Consider the following 20,496-nt stretch of genomic DNA (forward strand, 5'->3'; position numbering starts at 1 on the left):
GAGGAACTTATACCCATGCTCCTTAAACTTTTTCAAAAGGTCGAAGAAGGAACACTCCCAAAGACATTCTATGACACCACCATCACCCTAATTCCAAAACCAGACAAAGATACCACCAAAAAAGAAAACTATCAGCCAATATCTTTGATGAATATGGACGCAAAAACTCTCAACAAAATTTTAGCCAACCAAATCCAACAACATATAAAAAAGATCATATACCATGGCCAGGTGCACAAGGATGGTTCATCCCAGGTGCACAAGGATGGTTCAATATATGCAAATCAATCAATGTCATACACCACATTAACAAAAGAAAAGTCAAAAACCACATGATCATCTCAATAGATGCAGAGAAAGCATTTGACAAAGTACATCCATTCTTGATCAAAACTCTTACCAAAGTGGGTTTAGAGGGAACATACCTTAACATAATGAAAGCCATTTATGACAAACCCACAACAAATATAATACTCAATGGAGAAAAGCAGAAAGCCTTCCCACTAAAATCTGGAACAAGACAAGGTTGCCCACTCTCACCACTGTTATTCAACATAGTACTGGAATTCCTAGCCACGACAATCAGACGGGGGCGGGGGGGGGGGGGGGGGGGGAGTGTTAGGCAGCCTGTTTACTGATGGGCTGGGCTGGGATCCCACCTACATTGTTGTTTGGGCTGGGGCTTCTCAGTGCTGATAGATGTGGGCGGATTTTCCCAAAATGGCCCCCTCCAGAGAAACGCACACTGATGAATGTTCCTGAGAGCTTTGCTTCCAATGCTCTTCCCCCACAACAAGCCACAATCACCCCGTTTTCCCAGGAGATCCTCCAAGAACTGCAGTCAGGTCCAACCCAGATTCCTATGGAGACTTTGCTTTGCCCTGGGACCCAGTGCATGTGAAAGTCTGTGTGCGCCTTTCAAGAACGGAGTCTCCATTTCCCCAGTCCCATGGAGCTCCTGCGCACAAGTCCCACTGGTCTTCAATGCCAGATGCTCCGGGGGCTCTTTCTCCCACTGTCAGATCCCCAGGCTTGGGGATTTGAGTTGGTCACTCCTCTAGGTATCTCTGTGATACAGTTACTTTCCAGTCTGTGGCCTTCCCATCTGGGAGGTAGGGGGTTGCTTATATCTCGTAATTGCTCCTTCTACCTCTTGATGTGGCCTCCTCTTTGTCTCCTGGAGTAGGGATATCTTTTTGAAAGTTTCCAGTCCAATTGGTTGAAGGTTGCTCAGCATTTGGGTGCAATTTTGTTGTTTTTATGAGAGGAGTTGAGCTCCAGTCCTTCTCTTCTGCCATCTTAAGAAATAAGTACTAGGAGTTCCCGTCGTGGCGCAGTGGTTAACGAATCTGACTAGGAACCATGAGGTTGCGGGTTCGGTCCCTGCCCTTGCTCAGTGGGTTAACGATCCGGCGTTGCCGTGAGCTGTGGTGTAGGTTGCAGACGCGGCTCGGATCCGGAGTTGCTGTGGCTCTGGCGTAGGCCGGTGGCTGCAGTTCGGATTCAACCCCTAGCCTGGGAACCTCCATATGCCGCGGGAGCGGCCCAAGAAATAGCAACAACAACAACAACAACAACAAAAAAAGACAAAAAAAAAAGAAAGAAGTATTAGTCTTTGATACAGTAGCTATAAAGTTGCACTCCCTGGGTTCACCAGAGCCTTTCAAAACCAGAAGCGCAGATTTGATCTGTTATCTGGGACAATTGAGTTGTGAATTAGAAGTCTCACTAACTAAAAATGGTGTGATCTCAACTTGCAGTTAATGTTCAGTTTGAACCTCAAGTTGCTGTTTTCAACATGGTGGCATTTCAGCCAAAAATTCAGTATAATCAAGTTTCCCCGGGGAAAATACTTTAGGACATAGATAATCTTAAAATTGATATGCAGTCATGTCATTTAGGCCAAAGGATAGTAGATTAAAACTTTATCTGGTTTACTCCTTCAATTGGAAAAAAAAAAAAGTTTTCAATTCAACAGTATGAATTTTAGCTGAAATTAAAATTTATTTCCTAATAAGAATTAAATCAGTGTGGTTCCCTATTTTGAGAAATGTTTCCTTAAATGTATTTTGCTAACAAAGATGACTCCTGATCTGGCTCCTGCTCTCACTGAGCACAATCCAGTGGGAAAAACCAACATGTTAACATTTAGTAACCCCAGATTTGGAGAAGTATCACCATAGAAGTGTCTTCACATTGCCATCAGGCCTGGTCTCCTAAAATCAGTTTATTAGAACTAATAACAGTTGATACTTGAGAGCTGTATGCTATGCCCTGCGCGAATGATATGTGCATTAATTCATGAATCAGGAGACAGGTGTTGCCCTTGTCCCCACTTTCCATGTGGGGAAACAAAGGCCAAAGAAAGCTAAGTTGGAGTTCCCTTCACGGCTCAGCGGTTAACAAACCCCACTAGGATCCATGAAGATGTGGGTTCGATCCCTGGCCTCGCTCAGTGGGTTAAGGATACCAGGTTGCCGTGAGCTGTGGTGTAGGTCGCAGATGCGGCTCAGGTCTGGCGTTGCTGTGGCTGTGATGTAGGCCAGCAGCTGTAGTTCCCATTAGACTCCTACCCTGGGAACCTCCATATGCTGTGGGTCAGCCCTAAAAAGCGGAAGAAAGAGAGAAAGAGAGAAAGAGAGAAAGAGAGAAAGAAAGAAAGAAAGAAAGAAAGAAGGAAGGAAGGAAGGAAGGAAGGAAGGAAGGAAGGAAGGAAGGAAGAAAGAGGGAAGGAAGGAAGAAAGAGGGAAAGAAGGAAGGAAGGAAAGGAGGAAAGAAGGAAGGAAGAAAGGAAGGAAGGAAAGAAAAGAAAGAAAGGCTGTGTCACTTGCCCAAGGTCATTCAGCCAGTGGTAAAACTGGGATTTGAACCCAGTCAGTCTAATGCCACCACCCGCAAATCCTCAGGCTGTACTGCCTCTCAGTGTGCAAGTGGAATACTGATTGTCCCAAGTTTTTGAATAATTGAAAAAGTGGATCATTTATGTTAAATAAATAGTTTTGGGAACCCTCTCATAGTCTATAAGATTAGTACCAGCTAAATTAAACCATTTAGGTACACACATATGTAATAATTTGGGGTATATTCCAATATATTAACAAATTAAAACTTTGGGAGAATTTTTTCCTTAGCAACTCTAAATGGTTTTTTTTCCCATAACACTTACTTTAACACCTTCACTTTGCCCCAGCAGAAACCAAACACAATTTCCCCTTCTCAGATTCATTTAGGGTGTTCGATAGTCATCATTAGTTAATTTCTTTTTTTTTTTGTCTTTTTTTGCTATTTCTTGGGCCGCTCCTGCGGCAGGCATATGGAGGTTCCCAGGCCAGGGGTTGAATCGGAGCTGTAGCCACCGGCCTACGCCAGAGCCACAGCAACGCGGGATCCGAGCCGCATCTGCAACCTACACCACAGCTCACGGCAACGCCGGATCGTTAACCCACTGAGCAAGGGCAGGGACCGAACCCACAACCTCATGGTTCCTAGTCAGATTCGTTAACCACTGCGCCATGACGGGAACTCCCATTAGCTAATTTCTAAGTTTAACTCAAACTGTTTATTCATCTCTAAGATCCAGTTCAGTTCTGAAATAAAGGTAATTCCACACTAATCTCCCGACGTTTTATTATACACCTAATTATTTCAATGAAAAGTACACCATGATAGGAGTTCCCACTTTGGCACAACGGGATTGGTGGCATCTCTGGAGGACCAGGACTCAGGTTAGATCCCCAGCCTGGCATAGCGGGTTCAGGATCCGGTGATGCTGCAGCTGCTGCGACGGCGGCTCCATTCTGATTGCTGGCCTGGGAATTCCTTGTGCCTCGGGGCGGCCAAAAAAGAAAGACAAAAAACGTACCGTGATAAACTACCATGAGTGAGATGATAGTAATGCATATCATTCCACAATATGGAGTCACTTCTCTCTTTGTTCAGGTTAACCACTCTCTTTCCTCTTCAAACTGTCTTAAGATCTTTGGATTTTTTTAATTAATAGACTTTGTTTTTAGAGAGGTTTTAGGTTCACAGGGAAATGGAGCATAAAGCACAGAGAGGACCCTGCATCACCACCACCCTCCCAGTCTCCCCTATTACCAACATCTTGCATTAGTGTGGTTCATTGGTCACTATTATGAATCGATGTTGATATATGATTAGCTAAAGTCCACAACTGACATTAGAGCTCATGGTTTGTGTTATTCGATGTTTTGGTTTTTGACAAGCGTATCATGTCCTGTACCTCCACCCCTTTAGCGTACCCTACAGCATAGCATTCCCCCCTAAAAATCCCCGCTGCTCCACCTGCTCATCTCTTCTCTCCCCTGCCACCCTGACCTTTTCAATGTCTCCGTAGTTTTGTCTTTCCCAGAATGTGATACTCTTGGACTCATACAGTATATAGGCTTTTCACACTGGCTTCTTCACTTAGCGAAGGCATTTAAGGTTCCTCCACACCTTTTGTGGCTTGAAAGCTCTTTTCTTTTTATCACTGAGTAATATTCTTTGTATGGATGCACTATAGTCTGTTTATCTATTAACCTATTGAAAGCCATCCTGGTTGCTTCCAGTTTTGGCAGTTATGAATGGAGCTTCTATAAAAATTTATATGCAGGTTTTTCATGGTGAGATTCCCCCCCTCCATATATCTAAATTCTAAATAGTGCCCCTCTTTTTTTTTTTTTTTCTTTTGCCATTTCTTGGGCCGCTCCCGCGGCATATGGAGGTTCCCAGGCTAGGGGTCAAATAGGAGCCGTAGCCGCTGGCCTACGCCAGAGCCACAGCAACGTGGGATCCGAGCCGTGTTTGCAAACTACACCGCAGCTCACAGCAACACCGGATCCTTAACCTACTGAGCAAGGCCAGGGATTGAACCCGCAACCTCATGGTTCCTAGTTGGATTCGTTAACTACTGAGCCACAACAGGAACTCCAGTAATGCCCCTCTTAAAATTATCTTTTTTTTAATTTTTTTATTTTATGATTTTTAGTTTTTGTGTTATAGTTGACTCACAGTATTCTGTCAATTTCTACTGTATAGCAAAGTGACCCAGTCATTCATATATATACATTTTTTTTCTCACATTATCCTCCATCACGTTCCATCGCAGTGACTGGATATAGTTCCCTGTGCTATACAGCAGGATCTCATTGCTTATCCACTCCAAATGCAATCTATTAACCCCAGACTCCCAGTCCATCCCACTCCCTCTCCCTCCCCCTTGGCAACCACAAGTCTATTCTCCAAGTCCATGATTTTCTTTTCTGTGGAAAGATTCATTTGTGCCGTGTATTAGATTCCAAGTGTAAGTGATATCCTATGGTATTTGTCTTTCTCTTTCTGACGTACTTCATTTAGTAGGAGAGTCCCTAGTTCCATGATGTTGTTGCAAATGGCATTACCTCTTAAAATGATCTTCTGAATTGTGTTTAGTGCAAAGAATCAATAGAAACCTGCAAGAAACCTTGACCCTTTTTTAAAATAAAGTCATAATTTTTGTCTTATCTTTGAGGTTTTTTTTAAAATAACAGTAAATGAGATTATCTATGCCTTGATGATGAGGCACACTTTTAGGAAGAATGATTTCTGTGACTTATTCTGCACCGTAGTGACACAACTTGGCTGCTTCCTTCCTGCCTATGACCACTTCACAGGCACACCTATTTAAAATTAAAATTTTAGGAGTTCCCGTCGTGGCGCAGTGGTTAACGAATCCGACTAGGAACCATGAGGTTGCGGGTTCGGTCCCTGCCCTTGCTCAGTGGGTTAACAATCCGGCGTTGCCGTGAGCTGTGGTGTAGGTCGCAGACACGGCTCGGATCCTGCGTTGCTGTGGCTCTGGCATAGGCTGGCGGCCACAGCTCCAATTAGACCCCTAGCCTGGGAACCTCCATATGCCGCGGGAGCGGCCCAAGAAATAGCAAAAAAAATAAATAAATAAAATTAAATTAAAATTTTAAAATACATATTAGGAATACCTAAGGGGTTGTAAAAGATATCTATTTGATCTGAACACATTCATTTCGTGCTGCCTTTCTGTCCCTGGTTGGGTTTTCCAGCTTAGTTTGTGCTCAGAGGCCGTCTTCCTTTCTGAAAGGATTCCTGAGGGGAAGCACTAGCTTTGGGATCCTGCATGTGATGCTCCCCCGGCGTGTTCCCCACAGAGCTCGGAGCCTTCCCTCTGTCGCACCTCACATGGCACCGGGGGATGTCTGATTCCTCCTGCCCCAAGCCCCTTAGGAGGCGGTTGTGATGCTTCCTAGACTGTGAAGGGTCCAGTTCCCCAAAGTCTTAACACGCATTGACCTCTTCCTCCAAATGTCTGAAACACAAGTGAATTGATGGATAGATTTGCTTTGGATCATTTCATTTGTTTTTCCCCACCTCTAATGCCAGAGGCCCCGGCCTTACCCTGGTTTTCTGTATACACAGTATATAAGAGAGTGTTCAAAAACTTAGGAACGCTGCAGTCTGTTTTACAGTTTTTTGGGTTTTGGGGGGGTTTTTGTTGTTTGTTTGTTTGTGTTTTTAGGGCCGTTCCCATGGCATGTGGAGGTTCCCAGGCTAGGGGTTGAATCGGAGCTGTAGCTGCTGGCCTACACCACAGTCGCAGCCACGCCAGATCCAACCCACATCTGCGACCTACACCACAGCTCATGGCAACACCCAGATCTTTAACCCACTGAGCAAGGCTGGGGATCAAACCTCCGTCCTCATGGATACTAGTCAGATTCGTTTCTGCTGAGCCACAATGGGACCTCCTGCTTTCCAGTTTTTGAAGGCCATTTCCAAAGAGGAGAAAAAATGGAGCATTGTAGATATTACATGTAATTTGGGATTTTATATTGGAGGGAAGTAATTTGTTCCTAAATCAATTGGGAGTTGCCTCTTTTAAATAATGTGTCCACAGAGCTGAACTTTACAGAGCAATAAATAGATTGCTTTGGCCTTTCGGTTCTCTTTGGTATGAGGGGCTCCCACTTCAAAGATTCTAAGACCTACAATGTTTGGTGTCTTAGAGTGAGGGGTTTGCTGTGGCCAGAGAAGTTCCTATTATTCCATTTTGCCTCCCTAGACTTATACATACCCCACCCCCGGCCCTGAATGTTGCCCCAGGGTATATTTATCACTAATACACAGCACTCCATCACCTCCCGAATTGAATCTACCATTAGGGATCATCTACTACTGTAAGCCGTAGGCCATCATGTTCAATTTAATACTCTGAAATCTGACTTTCTCTAATCCCATAGTTGACGGTTAGAATTGTTCACAGGTGTTTGTGTTCAGGGAAATTTCCTTGAAAAAAAAAAAGAGAAAAGAAATATCTGTTTTCAGATATATGTAGAAATATGTTTTCTACAACAGGGTAGAAATTGGCCTTCTTGATGTAAGAAAGGAAATATTTTAAAATTACTTTTAACTCAAGAATAAGCAAGTCTTGGAGTTCCCGTTGTAGCTCAGCAGGTTAAGAACTCGACATAGTGCCCATGAGGATGCAAGTTCAATCCCTGGCCTCACTTAGTGGGTTAAGGATCCGGCGTTGCCGCAAGCTTTGGCATAGGCTGCAAAAGTGGTGTGCGGAACTAGTGTGGCTGTGGCGTAGGCAAGCAGCTGCAGCTCCGAGTCCACCCCTGGCCTGGGAACTTTCATATGCCATGGGTGTGGCCTTAAAAAGAAAACAAAAAAAAGGAGAAAAGAATAAGCAAATTTTCCAATGTATTTAGGTTTTGGAAGCTCTGTTTCCCAAAAGGCTTAGACCATAGTTTCACCATAGCTCAGACTTCTTGTTGAGGGTGTTCCTTTTAACATAAATGATTTTTAGACTTTTAACCTGGAAGCAATTCTAAAATTGAATTTTCACATATATAGATTTCCAAATAATTGTCTGGGCCTTCCTTGAAATGTCAAGGTCATCTTTTTTCTACACTAATTTTCACTAAGAAATTAATAGTGGAGAGTGGAGTAGAAAGCTGGAAAAATGTTAGATTTTAGAATCAGATGGAAATGTTGGATTAGGAGACCTCTTTCCTTGGAGAAACTCAGATTGAAGTCCTGTTTAGTCCTTCTGTGCTTATACAAATCCCTTGTGTGGGAAATAATTTCAGGGACTGCTTCTTAGGAACCAGGCTGGAAAACAACTTACTAACAACTGTGTTTTAAAAGTTCCTGTTGCCCAAGTTTGAGGACAGAATCAAATTTTATCTTTCACTGTCTCAAAAGTACTGCACAAGGCAGGTAATTACAGGTCTAAGCCCTTGAATGTGTGTGTATTAAAATATCAGTGCACATAAAGAAACTGCCGCAGTTCTAATCCCTATCACTGAGCTTTGCTCATGTGTACTTTTTGTTACATGAGTATTTTCCTAGAGGTCTACCCACTGGAAGACTAAACCATCCCAACCACCTTATCTCATGTCATCCTCATACCTCAGCTTTTTTTTTTTTTTTGGGTTTTTTGTTCCTGTTACTGGCTTTTCTCCCATGTAACACCTTCACTGCTCTACGTCACTGAAAGATTTCACGTACCTCTTCTGTCTTTTTTTTTTTTTGGTCTTTTTTTGCCTGTTCTAGGGCTGCTCCTGCGGCACATGGAGGTTCCCAGGCTAAGGGTCTAATCGGAGCTGTAGCCGCCAGCCTACACCACAGCCACAGCAACACAGGATCCAAGCCTCGTCTGCAACCTATACCACAGCTCACGGCAACGCCAGATCCTTAACCCACTGAGCAAGGCCAGGGATCGAACCCTAAACCTCATGGTTCCTAGTTGGATTCGTTAACCACTACACCATCACGGGAACTCCCCTCTTCTGCCTTTAATTTCTACTTGTTGTCTTTATATTGCTCTGCTAAAGTTCACTGTTGCAACCATTGCAGCCACCGTTTCCCTACCATCCTAGCATGTAGCCCAGAGATTGTACAGATATGCTCACAGGTTTTGATTTTATTTTTGGCCTCCTTTGCCAGTGGGATGCTGTGCTTTGGACAGCTCAGTGAAAGCATTAATCCTCTGAATAATAGCCCAAGTCTATTGATGTTCACTACATGCTGGGAACTGAATCTCACAACAGCTTCACAAAGTAGAGGCTATATTAACATACCCATTTTACAGACGAGGTGACTAAGACAGAGAGAGGTTAAAAGACATGGCCACATAGTTTGGAGCTAAGACAGGAATCCAGACATATCGTCCTGTGCTCTTACTCACTGTAGCAGTAGTGGAGGCACTGGAAGAAGGACCTTATCATTGGGCCCATTTATAAATTCAAGACAACCACACACCCTGAAGCTGTACTTACAAACAATAGATTGGAAGAGTCCATGTGTTTTTGCACTATTTACAATTGGTTTTTTTAACTTACAAAAACTTAAGTTTTTAAAACTTTACATTTGCTTCTTACAAAAGCAGTACAGGTTCATCATTATTCACCTTTAAAATAGAGATACAGAAAAGAGAAATAAAAACAACTAGAGTTTTACCACCCAGAAGTGGGAAACACCCCTCTGTTGACATCTTGTTTGTATGTAATCCTCCAGACTGATTATTTATGCATTCATAAGCATCACTTTTCTACCAAAAAATACCGGGACTATTCTGAGCCTACTGTTTTATAATCTATTTTAAAATACAACAGTCTATCTTGAAACAGTTTTATTCCGATAAATATTCATCTCCAATGTAATTTGTGGTGGTTGGCCAGTATTCCAAGTCATATCCAAACCAAACTTGTTTAACTAGTTCCCCTTGTCAGTCATTAGTTCATTTCCAGTTTTTTCAAAATATAACCAATACTACCGATAACCTCCCTACCCCTAAGTCTTTTCCCGCTGCTTGGCTGTTTCTTTAGAATAAGCCACTAAGTGTAGAATAACTGGATCAAAGAGTCTACACATCTTGAAACTCTGGGTCAGGATTGCCAAACTGCCTTACAAAAAAAAGTGTTCCAATTTACACTCCCAGAAGCAGTACACAAAAATGTGTTGATGTTTTCTTGTCACATCTCTCAGTGGCATTACTTAATATCTTGGATGTATTCCTGGTTGAGGGGGAACTAGGGAGCTTTATAAGAAAAGGTACATGTTCAGCATGACTCCTGGGCTTATCAGTTTGTTTCGGTCAACATCTAATCTGGATGTAACTTTAGAATCTGTCTCTAGGACCTGGCCTCTTTATTTTATGTGCAGAATGTTGTCTAATTTCATAGCCCCCCTGAGGAACCACGAATGAGTTAAATAATACTTGTTAATTACTCTGAAGACCAAGAGCTGCAGCTAAGTCCTAACTAAGGATTTGGGAAAATCACTTGTCAAGTGGAGAATTGTGTGTCTTGATAAAGTCTCTCTGAGTTAATGTAAGATGCAGTACAATTCAGTGTATATGCGCAGCAGCAGAGACCAGTTCTGACAGTGACTTTCGATCAAACTGATCATCTGCAGCTTTAGAGCTAAGTTCTCAAAGTGTGATCCCCAGATTGGCAGCATCAGCAGCATCTGGAAATTTGTTATCAATGCAAAATCTGGGTGTTCCCATTGTGGCTAGGTGAGTTATGAACCCGACTAGTATCCATGAGGACCCGGGTTCGATTCTTGGCCTCACTCAGTGGGTTAAGGATACAGTGTTGCCGTGAGCTGTGTCGTAGTTCGCAGAAGTGGCTCAGATCTGGCGTGGCTGTGGTGTAGGCCGGCAGCTGCAGCTCCAATTGGACCCCTAGCCTGGGAACCTCCATGTGCCACAGGTGCAGCCCTGAAAAGAGAAAAAGAAAAAAAAAATTTTTTTTAATGTAAAATCTTAGACCTTACCGCAGACTTACTGTCTCAGTCTGATTAGGAGGCGGTCACAAAAATACCATAAATTGGGTGAAATTTATTTCTCACAGTTCCGGAGGCTAGAAAATCCAGCATCAAGGCCCTGGCAGATTTGGTGTCTAGCGAGGGCACTTCTGGTTCCTAGATGGCCGTCTTTTCTCTGGGCCCTCTCCTGGCAGAAGGGGCAAGGGTGTGCTCTCAGGCCTCTTTTACAAGCCCACTAATCCCATTCATTCCGCCCTCATGATCTAAGCTCCTCACAAAGGCCCCACCTCCTAAGACCATCACATCAGGTGTTAGGATTCAATACATGAATTTTGGAGGGAGGCAGGCAATCAGTCCATAACCCTTACTGAATCAGAAACTTCTGGGGTGGTTTCTCTACCAAGCGCTCCATGTGATTCAAATGCACTCGAAAGTTTGGCAACCACTGCCTTGGTCCACTGGGCATTCCAGTAAGGCTGCTGTGTAGCTAAGCTGTGCTGGTGAAACATTCTGCCACAGTGCCCGGAAACCAGCAAGGGCCAGGGAACTAGAGAGAGAGGGCACGGCTCTGTGCTGGGTGAATTACTCTGGCAGAACAATTGCTGGGTCTCATGCCGGAGGAGTGGTTTGAATGGCGCTGGTCTGTCCTTGTCACGTGGTCTTCCTTAGGCTCTGTGTTCACTCGGCCTTTGGGTCAGAGTCCTTGTGGTCAGAAAAGCCCTGCAAAGGACACTTCCCCGCATCTTCTGGCCAAATGAGACTTAGGCCTAAGTCATCGGGGACAGGTGAGAATCCTAACTACTATGAAAGACTTCCAGAAGGAGACACGCCACAGCTGCCCCTAATAATCCTTCTGCCCTCTCAAGAAAACCTCTCCTCCTCTCAGTGCTTGTAATCTGAGCCAGTTTCCTGTTGCAGAAATAGAGACCTAACCCTTCCCTCCTCGAGGCTGAAATATCACCACGTCTCTCAGTGAAAATGTTGCCACCCCATAGGAATCTCTTGGTGCCTCTCGAATCACAGCCGTGGTTCTCCTCCAAGTCTCCTGAGCTCTGCGTGTGTCCAGAAGCTGGGCCTGTGATTCTTTGTAATGCTGGCTTCCTGCTCGTTCCTGTACACTGATGCATTTGCTCATTCATTTCACAGTCATGGTTTTCAGCAGCTTTGAGAGCGACCCCTGTGAAATTGCTGATATTGAGCCAGTTTTGACCCTTAAAAATGGCACCTTCTAGGGCTCCACCTGAGGCCACGTGCTGGTTATTAGGGGGAAGGAACATCTAGAAAAGCGAGGGCCAGCCTCAGGTGGAGTGAGGGAAGCAGCGCAGCCCCAGGGCAGCAGAGGTGGAGGTGGAGGTGGAGGCGGAAGATCAGCAGAGGCTCCCAGAGCCGGCGGGAGGCATAAGAGGGAAGCTGCCCCGAGAGCTGGAAGGCCAGCAAGTGACCTGAAACCGAGCTTTCCCCAGCAAGTGACCTCAAAACTGAGCTCCAGAGGGTAAGAGTACCTTTCAAATGGCTAATTGGCGGTCTGCTTCTTCTCTCTTACCATCCCCGCAACGTGGCTGGTTCCGCTGCATACAATATCACCACAATGATGCTTGTTTGGTGTATTTTTTTAATCATCTGAAAGTCACTTAGGGCTACCAAACATGGGTGTTTGATCCTATTTTAATTAACTTGCTGAAGCTGAATATAATAATTAAGTGTTGAAACTAAGGAAAATATTCTATGGCAAAATGACTAGTTATGACTCAGCACTGATATCTAACTAGAAAGCGTTCCTCGGGGTAGCCGGGTGTGGGTTAAAATATGCTGTACGTTGGTTGGTAGTCGACCATCAGGAAGGCTGTGCTGGTCTCTGCTTAAAATACCCTGGCAGTGATCAGAGTGTGGTAAGAATGGAGAGTCAGCGACAGCCTCCCCATACAACTGGCTCGCTCTTTCCCTCTCTGTGCTGGTTCTGCGGCACCATTGATTCCCTATTAGGCGCATAAACATCACTCTGGACTCAAATGCAACATGACAGCTCACGGCGGACATGCCCCCCGCCCCCCGTCGCGAACCTCTTGGCTCTCATTCACACTTGGGCACGTTCTGTTCTGAGATGAGAGGGTCCTTGCACTCTCAAAAGGGTGTGCTCATCCTGTTGATTCTGCATTAGAAAATGAGAAATGACTTTCAGGGTGTGTTGTAGGGCTGAAAGCTCAATGGCAATTCCTGGCGTGATACAGATATTCCAAGCTGTTCATAACTTGTCATTTAAAAGGAAAAGCAAAAAAAAGTTACTCCTTTCCCTGGTGAATCAAAAAAAAAAAAAAACCCTCTTTGTAAAAAATGCTCTAAAAATGTTTACTCTTCCTATTAAGAGGCAAAGTTCAGGTGCCCACCTCCGGGGAAGAAGTCATGATCCCTATTCTGTATGATCCTTAAAAACGCTATAAAGCCAAGTGCTGGTGACAGGAGTGGCTTTGACGATGCCAAAGTTGCGTTTTATTTAGGTTTCAGAATGCTAACTTCTCTGTATAACTAAATATGGCTTCTCGTGTAATAAAGAAAGGATGAGAATCTTACTTGGGAAATCATGAGCAAAATACAATGGAATATCCCTATACCCTTTCCACTTTCAGCAGGAGAGCAAGATGCTGCGAAGGTTAAGTTAATTTGAGGCGTTACCCCTGCGTCTGCAGCTGCCTGGGTGTGCGGAGGTCTTTGTTACAAATCAGTCTCTCCTGTTCAGCTGGCACTGAAGCCAGGGGATTGAAGGACTCTGGGAAACCTCAGAAATTCCACAAAGAGGGTGGTGGAGTAAAAAGCAGCGAGAAACAAAAGTGAACCACAAGATCCCGTTTGTCCTGAGCATTTTGCCAGGAAATGGGCCTGAGGAAGAGAATTCTGTTTGTACAAATAAATAAGGCTTCACTTTTTAACGTAGGCAGATGGGAGCAGTCACCATCTGGAAACCCACAAAGCCTGCAGACAGGTCGTAGGAAACAAGCTGCCTGGAGAGAGCTGGTGCTTGGTCACTGAGCAGTCATGTCCAGACTGGGCAGGAAGAGCAGGTGCTTATAACACGAAGAGAAGATGAGCAGGGTGGTGCTTTGGGGTGGGGCTGAAGCTCTGCGCTCACATTTTGATAGCTGCAAAGCCTCCATAAAATGCAGTAGGTGCTTCCTGGATTTCTAGCCTCCCTGAGGAGTCAGTGAAGACTCAGTATATTTACCTTCTTTCTGTGCGTTTTCATCTCTCATTAAAATTATGTGTGAATAGACTTCTTTGGAAAAAAACCCTGTCAAGTACACCATCAGAAAATTGCCTGAAAGCGGGTTGGATCTGTATCTCTTGCAGAAAATTTTGAATGCCTTCAAGGAGGTGCATTACGTCAGAGACCTCCCACAACCACTTTGACCTCTGTGGCTGGCCAGGTCCACCATCGTCTTGTTTGAACTCAGCAGAAAGAGAAGTAGAGCTTGGGCTCCAGGTTGGAAGAGTGGCCCCCGCCATCACTACATTCCTAGAGGCCTGCGTCCTTGGTGCCCCAGCGCTGCCTCCAGTTAGCAAAGTGAGGATTCTTGGCACCTAGGAAAGAGAGAGAAATGACCATCCTTCCGCTTTTCTTCTTTGTTCTTCCTGGCTGAACCTCCGATGTGAAATCTTCCTATCTGGATGTAAATCGCCACTGATGCCCTCATTCCAACCTAGTCCTGACCTGCCTGTCTTTCCAGGTCACTGGCGTCTGTCCCCCTCACTGGCGTCCACTGCACAGCTCCCAGTATCCTCTGCTGTGTCTGTGGCCAGCATTCTCCTGAAGCTGCTCCAATTTTTCTAGTTACCCAAGCCAGGGGTTTCATCCAGGAAACCCACTAAAAGTAGTAGCTCCTATGGGTGCCAGCTGCTGTGCCGGGCACCAGTTCTTATGCCTTTTTCATCCTCATGGCATCGGGCACTGCTCCAGCCTTCTAAGAAATCTCCTCCTTGACTTGGAGATGCTGCCATCAGGCTTCTTCCAGCTCTGTTGGAGGTTCCTTCAGCGACTCTTCTTTCTTATGTGTCATCCGTGTCCTGAGGGGTGGTTTTGAGCCACTTCATCTGCTCCCATCTCAGCCACCCCCTCTGTGTGGTCGGATTTCCAGATCTGACTCTTATTTCTAGTTTCCGACTGGACATCTCCACCTGATTATCAAACCGATAATCACACTCAAGGGGCGTCACGCAAAAGCACGTTCCCCTCTCGCATCCCTGAGCTCGGCTGGTGGCCTCCTCCTCTGTGGCCTCTCCCACGCACGCATCTTCCATGCGCATCAGTTAGCGCATCCTCTGGATGCTTCCTCATCAGGATTGGGGCTCCCCTTCCACCCTCCAGAGCATCGACTTCATCTCGGGTGTCTAGGGTCTCTCATCTGAACTTATGCCACAGCTTCCTGCCTCCCAGCATTCCGCCACTAGCTGTTCCCGTCCATCCGACCCCAGAACTCTCTCAGCAACACGGATTGCTCGTGTCCCTCCCTACGGAAAAGCTTCCCATGGATTCTAGTTGACAGGCTAAGTCCCAGTCTTCCAAACCTTCGGTACCAGCCTCCCCTCCCACCAGTTACCAAACCCACCGTATTCGCCCTCATTTCCGGGCACGTGTATGTGTGTGTTGCTTCTGCTGCTAACATGGCCTCTTTTGTCCTCTTCTGCCACCTGGCAAATTTCCTGTCCATCCTTTGAGAAGCCACATCAGTCGTCCCGAGCAGGCCCCCGGTGTCGGTCGAGTGAATGGAGACGGCTTGCCCAGCCCCTCGTGCGGAGCGAGGATCTTGCTGCCGAACTCTCTGGAGCCAGTCGCTTCATATCTTTGTCACGTGTGTCAGCGTTTGTGTTGCAGCTGCTCTGTATATCAGACCAAGCCAGGAATGGTGTCGGACACGCCCCGGGCTGCGAGGCGGATGCCCTTCCCACCCCCTTTCCCGAGGAGCCCAGACCCAGGCTCAGAATCCCTCTCAGCCCTGCCCTCCATCAGCCACGTTCTGCAGACGGGGATCTGCACACAATTCGAGGTCCGGGTGACCTTTCCTGAAGTGCACTCTGCATTTCCCCAGCACATGGGCCACCTGAGAAAACCATTCAGTGGCAGAAGGAATGACAAATGAGTTTTTCTTTTCTCTTGGATGGGTTTTTCTCAATACTAAGTAAAATAGTGGTATCTTAACCCTATGTTAGGTGTATATCATTTCATGCTACACATAGATCTAGCTGCAAGAATGTATTCACAGGAGGAGATGAGTGAGGTGATTTGTTAAAATCCTTTGTCACTCCTTGCAAAGAATTCTTCATGCACACAGGCACACGTGGCCTGTCACACTCCTGCCTGTTCCTGCCACAGCCCTCTCCTTTGAAAGTCCAGCCCACTGCCTTGCTTTACAGTCAGCACACTGCCTGCTATTTCTTCGAGCCTTGCGTTCCATTTATCTGGCACATCTTTAAGAGTTGGTTGCATAAAGCATTTAAAAAGATAAAAGTATTGAATCTTATATTCCAATTTCAAAATATCTTTTTGGTAGTTGCAAAAGAAAGCTGGTAAGTCTGGGTAATTCTAAAACTAGTTAAAAAGCACTTTAAGGGAGCTGCTTTTTTTCTATGCTGTATGAAACACTTCATATTAATTAGTAACCCTCTTAATAATCCATTTTCTTTATCTTTGACACAGGTGTAATAACTATCAAAAAAGTGTATCAGGGATTCTCTGGTGGCCCAGCCATTAAAGGATCCAATGTTGTCACTGCTGTGGCTTGGGTTCAGTCCCTGGCCCGGGAACTTCCATATGCCAAAGGCGCAGCCAAGAAAAAAAAAAAAAATAAGTGTCAAAACAACCAGGCAAATGTGCACTACCTTTTCCATGGCTCTAGTGAAAGATGAAAAATCATTATCATTATCAAGTTTAATGAGCTTCCTTCACACTAGCCAGCCTTCTCTCACTCTGGTCACACTGCAGAATTTAAAAATGGAATGTGGGTACTATAAATGAAGAAATCAAGAAAGTTTATGTTTTCTCTCGATTGCCGTACTATACATAAGACAGCTGGCTGTGGCACGCTCAAAGCAGGAGGCTCTTGCGTATCACTCATCGTAAGACCATGCAGTGCACTCAACAAAATGATGAGAAAACAGAAAAAAGGAAAGATGGGGTCTGCAAAAGGCTGCGGCCATCTGTAAAGTAACAGTTTGCCTGCATCCACATGTATCTGTAGAGCCGATTCTCTTTAACGTTTTAATGCGTCATGCGGTGGGTGGATTACTGCAGTGGTTTCTTCTCACCTTTTCATGTATTTCTCTCCTATTATGTTCTCACCTGTCTTGTCTGGAAAATGCATCAGGCTAACTGTCAGGTAGGTTCTTCTTGATATTTAATGTGATCATGAGGCGCATCCGCAGCAGGAAACGAAGTAAACAGACTGTGGGTGACCTGTGATGAATGAGAAAACGAAACAGAAAAGGCAAATGCTAAATTACTGAGAAACTTTTTGCAAATTCGTACAAACTGTAGAAGCTGCAAGCTCTAAGAACATTCAGCCAGCGTGAGCATCTGTCATAAGAACTTGGCCTAAGGGATTACAGCAGCTCGAAATAATAAAGTAGGTTACCTGGACTGTCTGGTTTTGCGCTGGCTCAACGTACAGCCTGCCCCCTGGAGGGCTTGATTGTCATAGTGTAGTATTTTACGCTACGTGGCCACGAGCACTTCTGCTGTACCTATACTATCAGCTTTTGCAGATTTGGCCAGCTTCAAGAAAACCACAATGATGTCCTTTAAATCCCTGTTTGAAGCACATATTCAGACAGACCATGTGCCTTGAAGAAAGAGACTAGGAAAAAAAGAGGGAGTGGTGGCATGTATTTTGTTAACACTAAACTCATCCTTGGAGTTTAGCCTGACATGGCTTAACTCTAGCCCAGAGAATAGTCACTTGAAATTGCAGGAAGAGGCAGAGCTGTTCGTTTCTTCCTTTGGTATCGGGGCAAGGAGTATTCCTTCATTCACAGGAAGCAGAGCAACAAGCTCTTTTTAGATCCTCAAGTGCAAGACAGATACTTTATAAACCCTAACCATAGGTAAGCCCAGGAGAAGAGATACGTACATTTAAATCAGAGTTTGTTTGGTGTGTGTTTGATGTGTGTGTGTGTTGTTTTTAACTTGAGCTCATTTTTATCTTTCAAGGGGAAGAATTATGTGCTACAGTTGCCATGCGACACAAACTGCTCTAACAGCTTTCTAATTTGAATTTCAGAAGTCTACGGAGCAAATGAAGAAGGTCCCTACAATTATTCTTTCAGTCTCTTATAAAGGAGTCAAATTTATTGACGCAACAAATAAGGTGGGTACCGCACCCCTGAGTACATGATCTCAAATCCTCTGCTTCCCATCATACCCAGCATCCCCCGTCTTAATCACTCCCCACCCCTTACCTTCCTGTTCCCTAAACCCACACCCACACCCACACCCACACAAGGGCACATCGCCTTTGGGGGACTTGATCTAAGATTGCAACACACATTTCGCTTTCACTTCTCCGGGGTGCCTTCCCTAATAGACTATGGCCACTCATTATCTGGCATGTCCCTTTAGATCCGGAGAACATTAAAACAGAAAAAAAAAAAAAAATCGTGTCTCGAGTGAAAACGCACCAATGTAATCATTCCTCCATCAGAGAAGGTGTTGGCAGGTGGAGGCCTAGAGCGTTTGTCTTTCCATTTCTCTAGAGATCGACGTGGCCTCGCTTTTGGTGTGTGTAATGAGTACCTGACACGAGAAACACGTTGCTGGCTCTTACATCCTATAGTTGCGTTTCATTCTCAGCTCTTGAGATGGAAGAGAGGGGTTTGACTGTATTGTTTTCTTAAGAGACACAACCGTAAAAGCAACTCAGGCTGTGCTGTGTGTGACTCTGCTATGACTTCACTGTTTTGTTTTGTTTTTTCAAGAAGTATAGTTGATTTACAATGTGGTTTTACTTTAAAGTGTTCAGCAAAGCGATTCAGTTATGTATACATGTATGTGTGTACGCTTGTGAGTGTGTGTGTGTGTGTGTATTTATACATTCTTTTTCAGATTCTTTTCCTTATAGGTTATGACAAAATGTTGAGTATAGTTCCCTGTGCTACACAGTAGGTCCTTGTGGGTTATCTATTTTATATATAACAGTGTGCATCTATTAATCCCAAACTCCTAATTTACCCCTCCCCTCTTTTCCCATTTGGTACCGTAAGTTGCTTTTCTGTGTCTGACTGTGTACTGTGTGTGACTGTAGGTCACAGTGGGAACGGTTCATGGGCTCTAAGGTCAGGTGTAGACACTGGGTTAGATTTTCCTTAGAACGTGTTCTTTCTTGGAGTTCCCGCGGTGGGGCAGTGGGTGAATGATTCCACTTGTCGCTATGGAGGGCTCCTCAGATTCGATCCCTGGCCCAGGAACTTCCATGTGCCCAGTGTCCTTTCTTGGTGAGGAAGGCAGGGTTCTGGTGCTTGAGTGGAAGGCTTGGTTGTGACCACTCTCACCTTCATAAACTCAAACCTGACGGGCTCCTCCTCACAAACCCCAAATGCCCCTGTTTTATTCTTTATCCTTCCAACCGCTAAGGTGTAGAAAAGGGGGAGGGGAGGGGATCCCCACTGGTAAACACCATTCGTTTTCTGGACTGCCTCCCAGCTAGACCCACTCCATTCTGGAGAAAGGAAACAGAAGTCACGGAACAGGTGACCTTAAACCATGGTCATTTAGGACCAGGGCAGCGGGATCTAGATGCAGGGCAAAGTCCCATGCACCCCACACGCAGTGCCTCTTGTCTGTCTATAAGAAACCTGAGTGTCTGAACGCACCAGTTGAGAATTTTCCCGATCTGTTTTCTGTAATGAAGACGGCTTCGTCAGCAGTCAGATAAGCCCAGGCTCCCCAAGTCTACTTAGGGAAACAACCTCCCATTTTTAGAAGCCATTCTGCAACCCAAGCAGAGAGCCGGTAACCCAGCCCGATCGTGCTAGCTGATCTTGGCCAAAGCATACTCTGCGTCAGCCACCTTACGAGGAAGGATGGCTTCAACCCGGTGTCTTTGACAGAGACCATTGTGTGCAGGCGCTAATAAGGAAAACCCCGATCGGTTTTCTTTTTATTTCTTGGAAGCCACTTCAGTTGCTGGTGCACAAACCTCCTTTATCCTTAGATTATCATCGGTGAGGTTTAAAAGTTTCAAAACATTGTGGAACGCTCACTGAAGGCACCATTGCTGTCATTATATCTAAATTTCAGGAAAGGCTTTGGCGTTTGGATCTTTTGTCCCAACCTAGAGCAACTATCTCTCCCCTGTATGCACTTGAAATCCATGAATGGCAGTGTATTTTCAGCGTATGAGCCTGACACTCTCGGAGATGAACGACCTTATTAGCAGATTTGGATTCTGACAGTTTCTAAACAAGTGGTATTTGCCCTGAGAAGTTCGCAGAGTCTCAAGGCTGTCATCCCATGAAGCTGGGGGTCTGACGGGGTGCGTCTGTGTTAATAGCCACCTCTCCCACTTGCCGTGATCAGAGGAAGGAGAGCGCTCTGTCGACTCTGGCATTTTGCTTATGGACGCATCGAGGGCCGTCAATCATGATCTCCTAGGCTTTGAGGAGATACTTCTGCTTCAGTCGCCAGTTCTTAGATGAGTTACCCATGGATCTCTGCTCACAAAG

At 45.1% G+C, this 20,496-nt stretch overlaps 1 protein-coding gene across 5 annotated transcripts in view; it reads left to right on the forward strand.

Annotated features, from left to right (window-relative positions):
* ANKS1B (ankyrin repeat and sterile alpha motif domain containing 1B) overlaps positions 1–20,496 on the forward strand; it is a 407,090-nt gene that overhangs the window by 356,902 nt on the left and 29,692 nt on the right. For 4 of the 5 annotated variants that reach the window (XM_047788213.1, XM_047788210.1, XM_047788211.1 and 1 more), the window contains 2 exons: positions 17,145–17,156; positions 18,057–18,143. In XM_047788213.1, the coding sequence (XP_047644169.1) occupies positions 17,145–17,156; positions 18,057–18,143 (99 nt within the window). The remainder of the gene's footprint in view (positions 1–17,144; positions 17,157–18,056; positions 18,144–20,496) is intronic. The other variant, XM_047788212.1, reaches the window with a different exon arrangement.

Source organism: Phacochoerus africanus, chromosome 7, assembly GCF_016906955.1.
Source record: "Phacochoerus africanus isolate WHEZ1 chromosome 7, ROS_Pafr_v1, whole genome shotgun sequence".
Classification (NCBI taxonomy): Eukaryota; Metazoa; Chordata; class Mammalia; order Artiodactyla; family Suidae; genus Phacochoerus; species Phacochoerus africanus.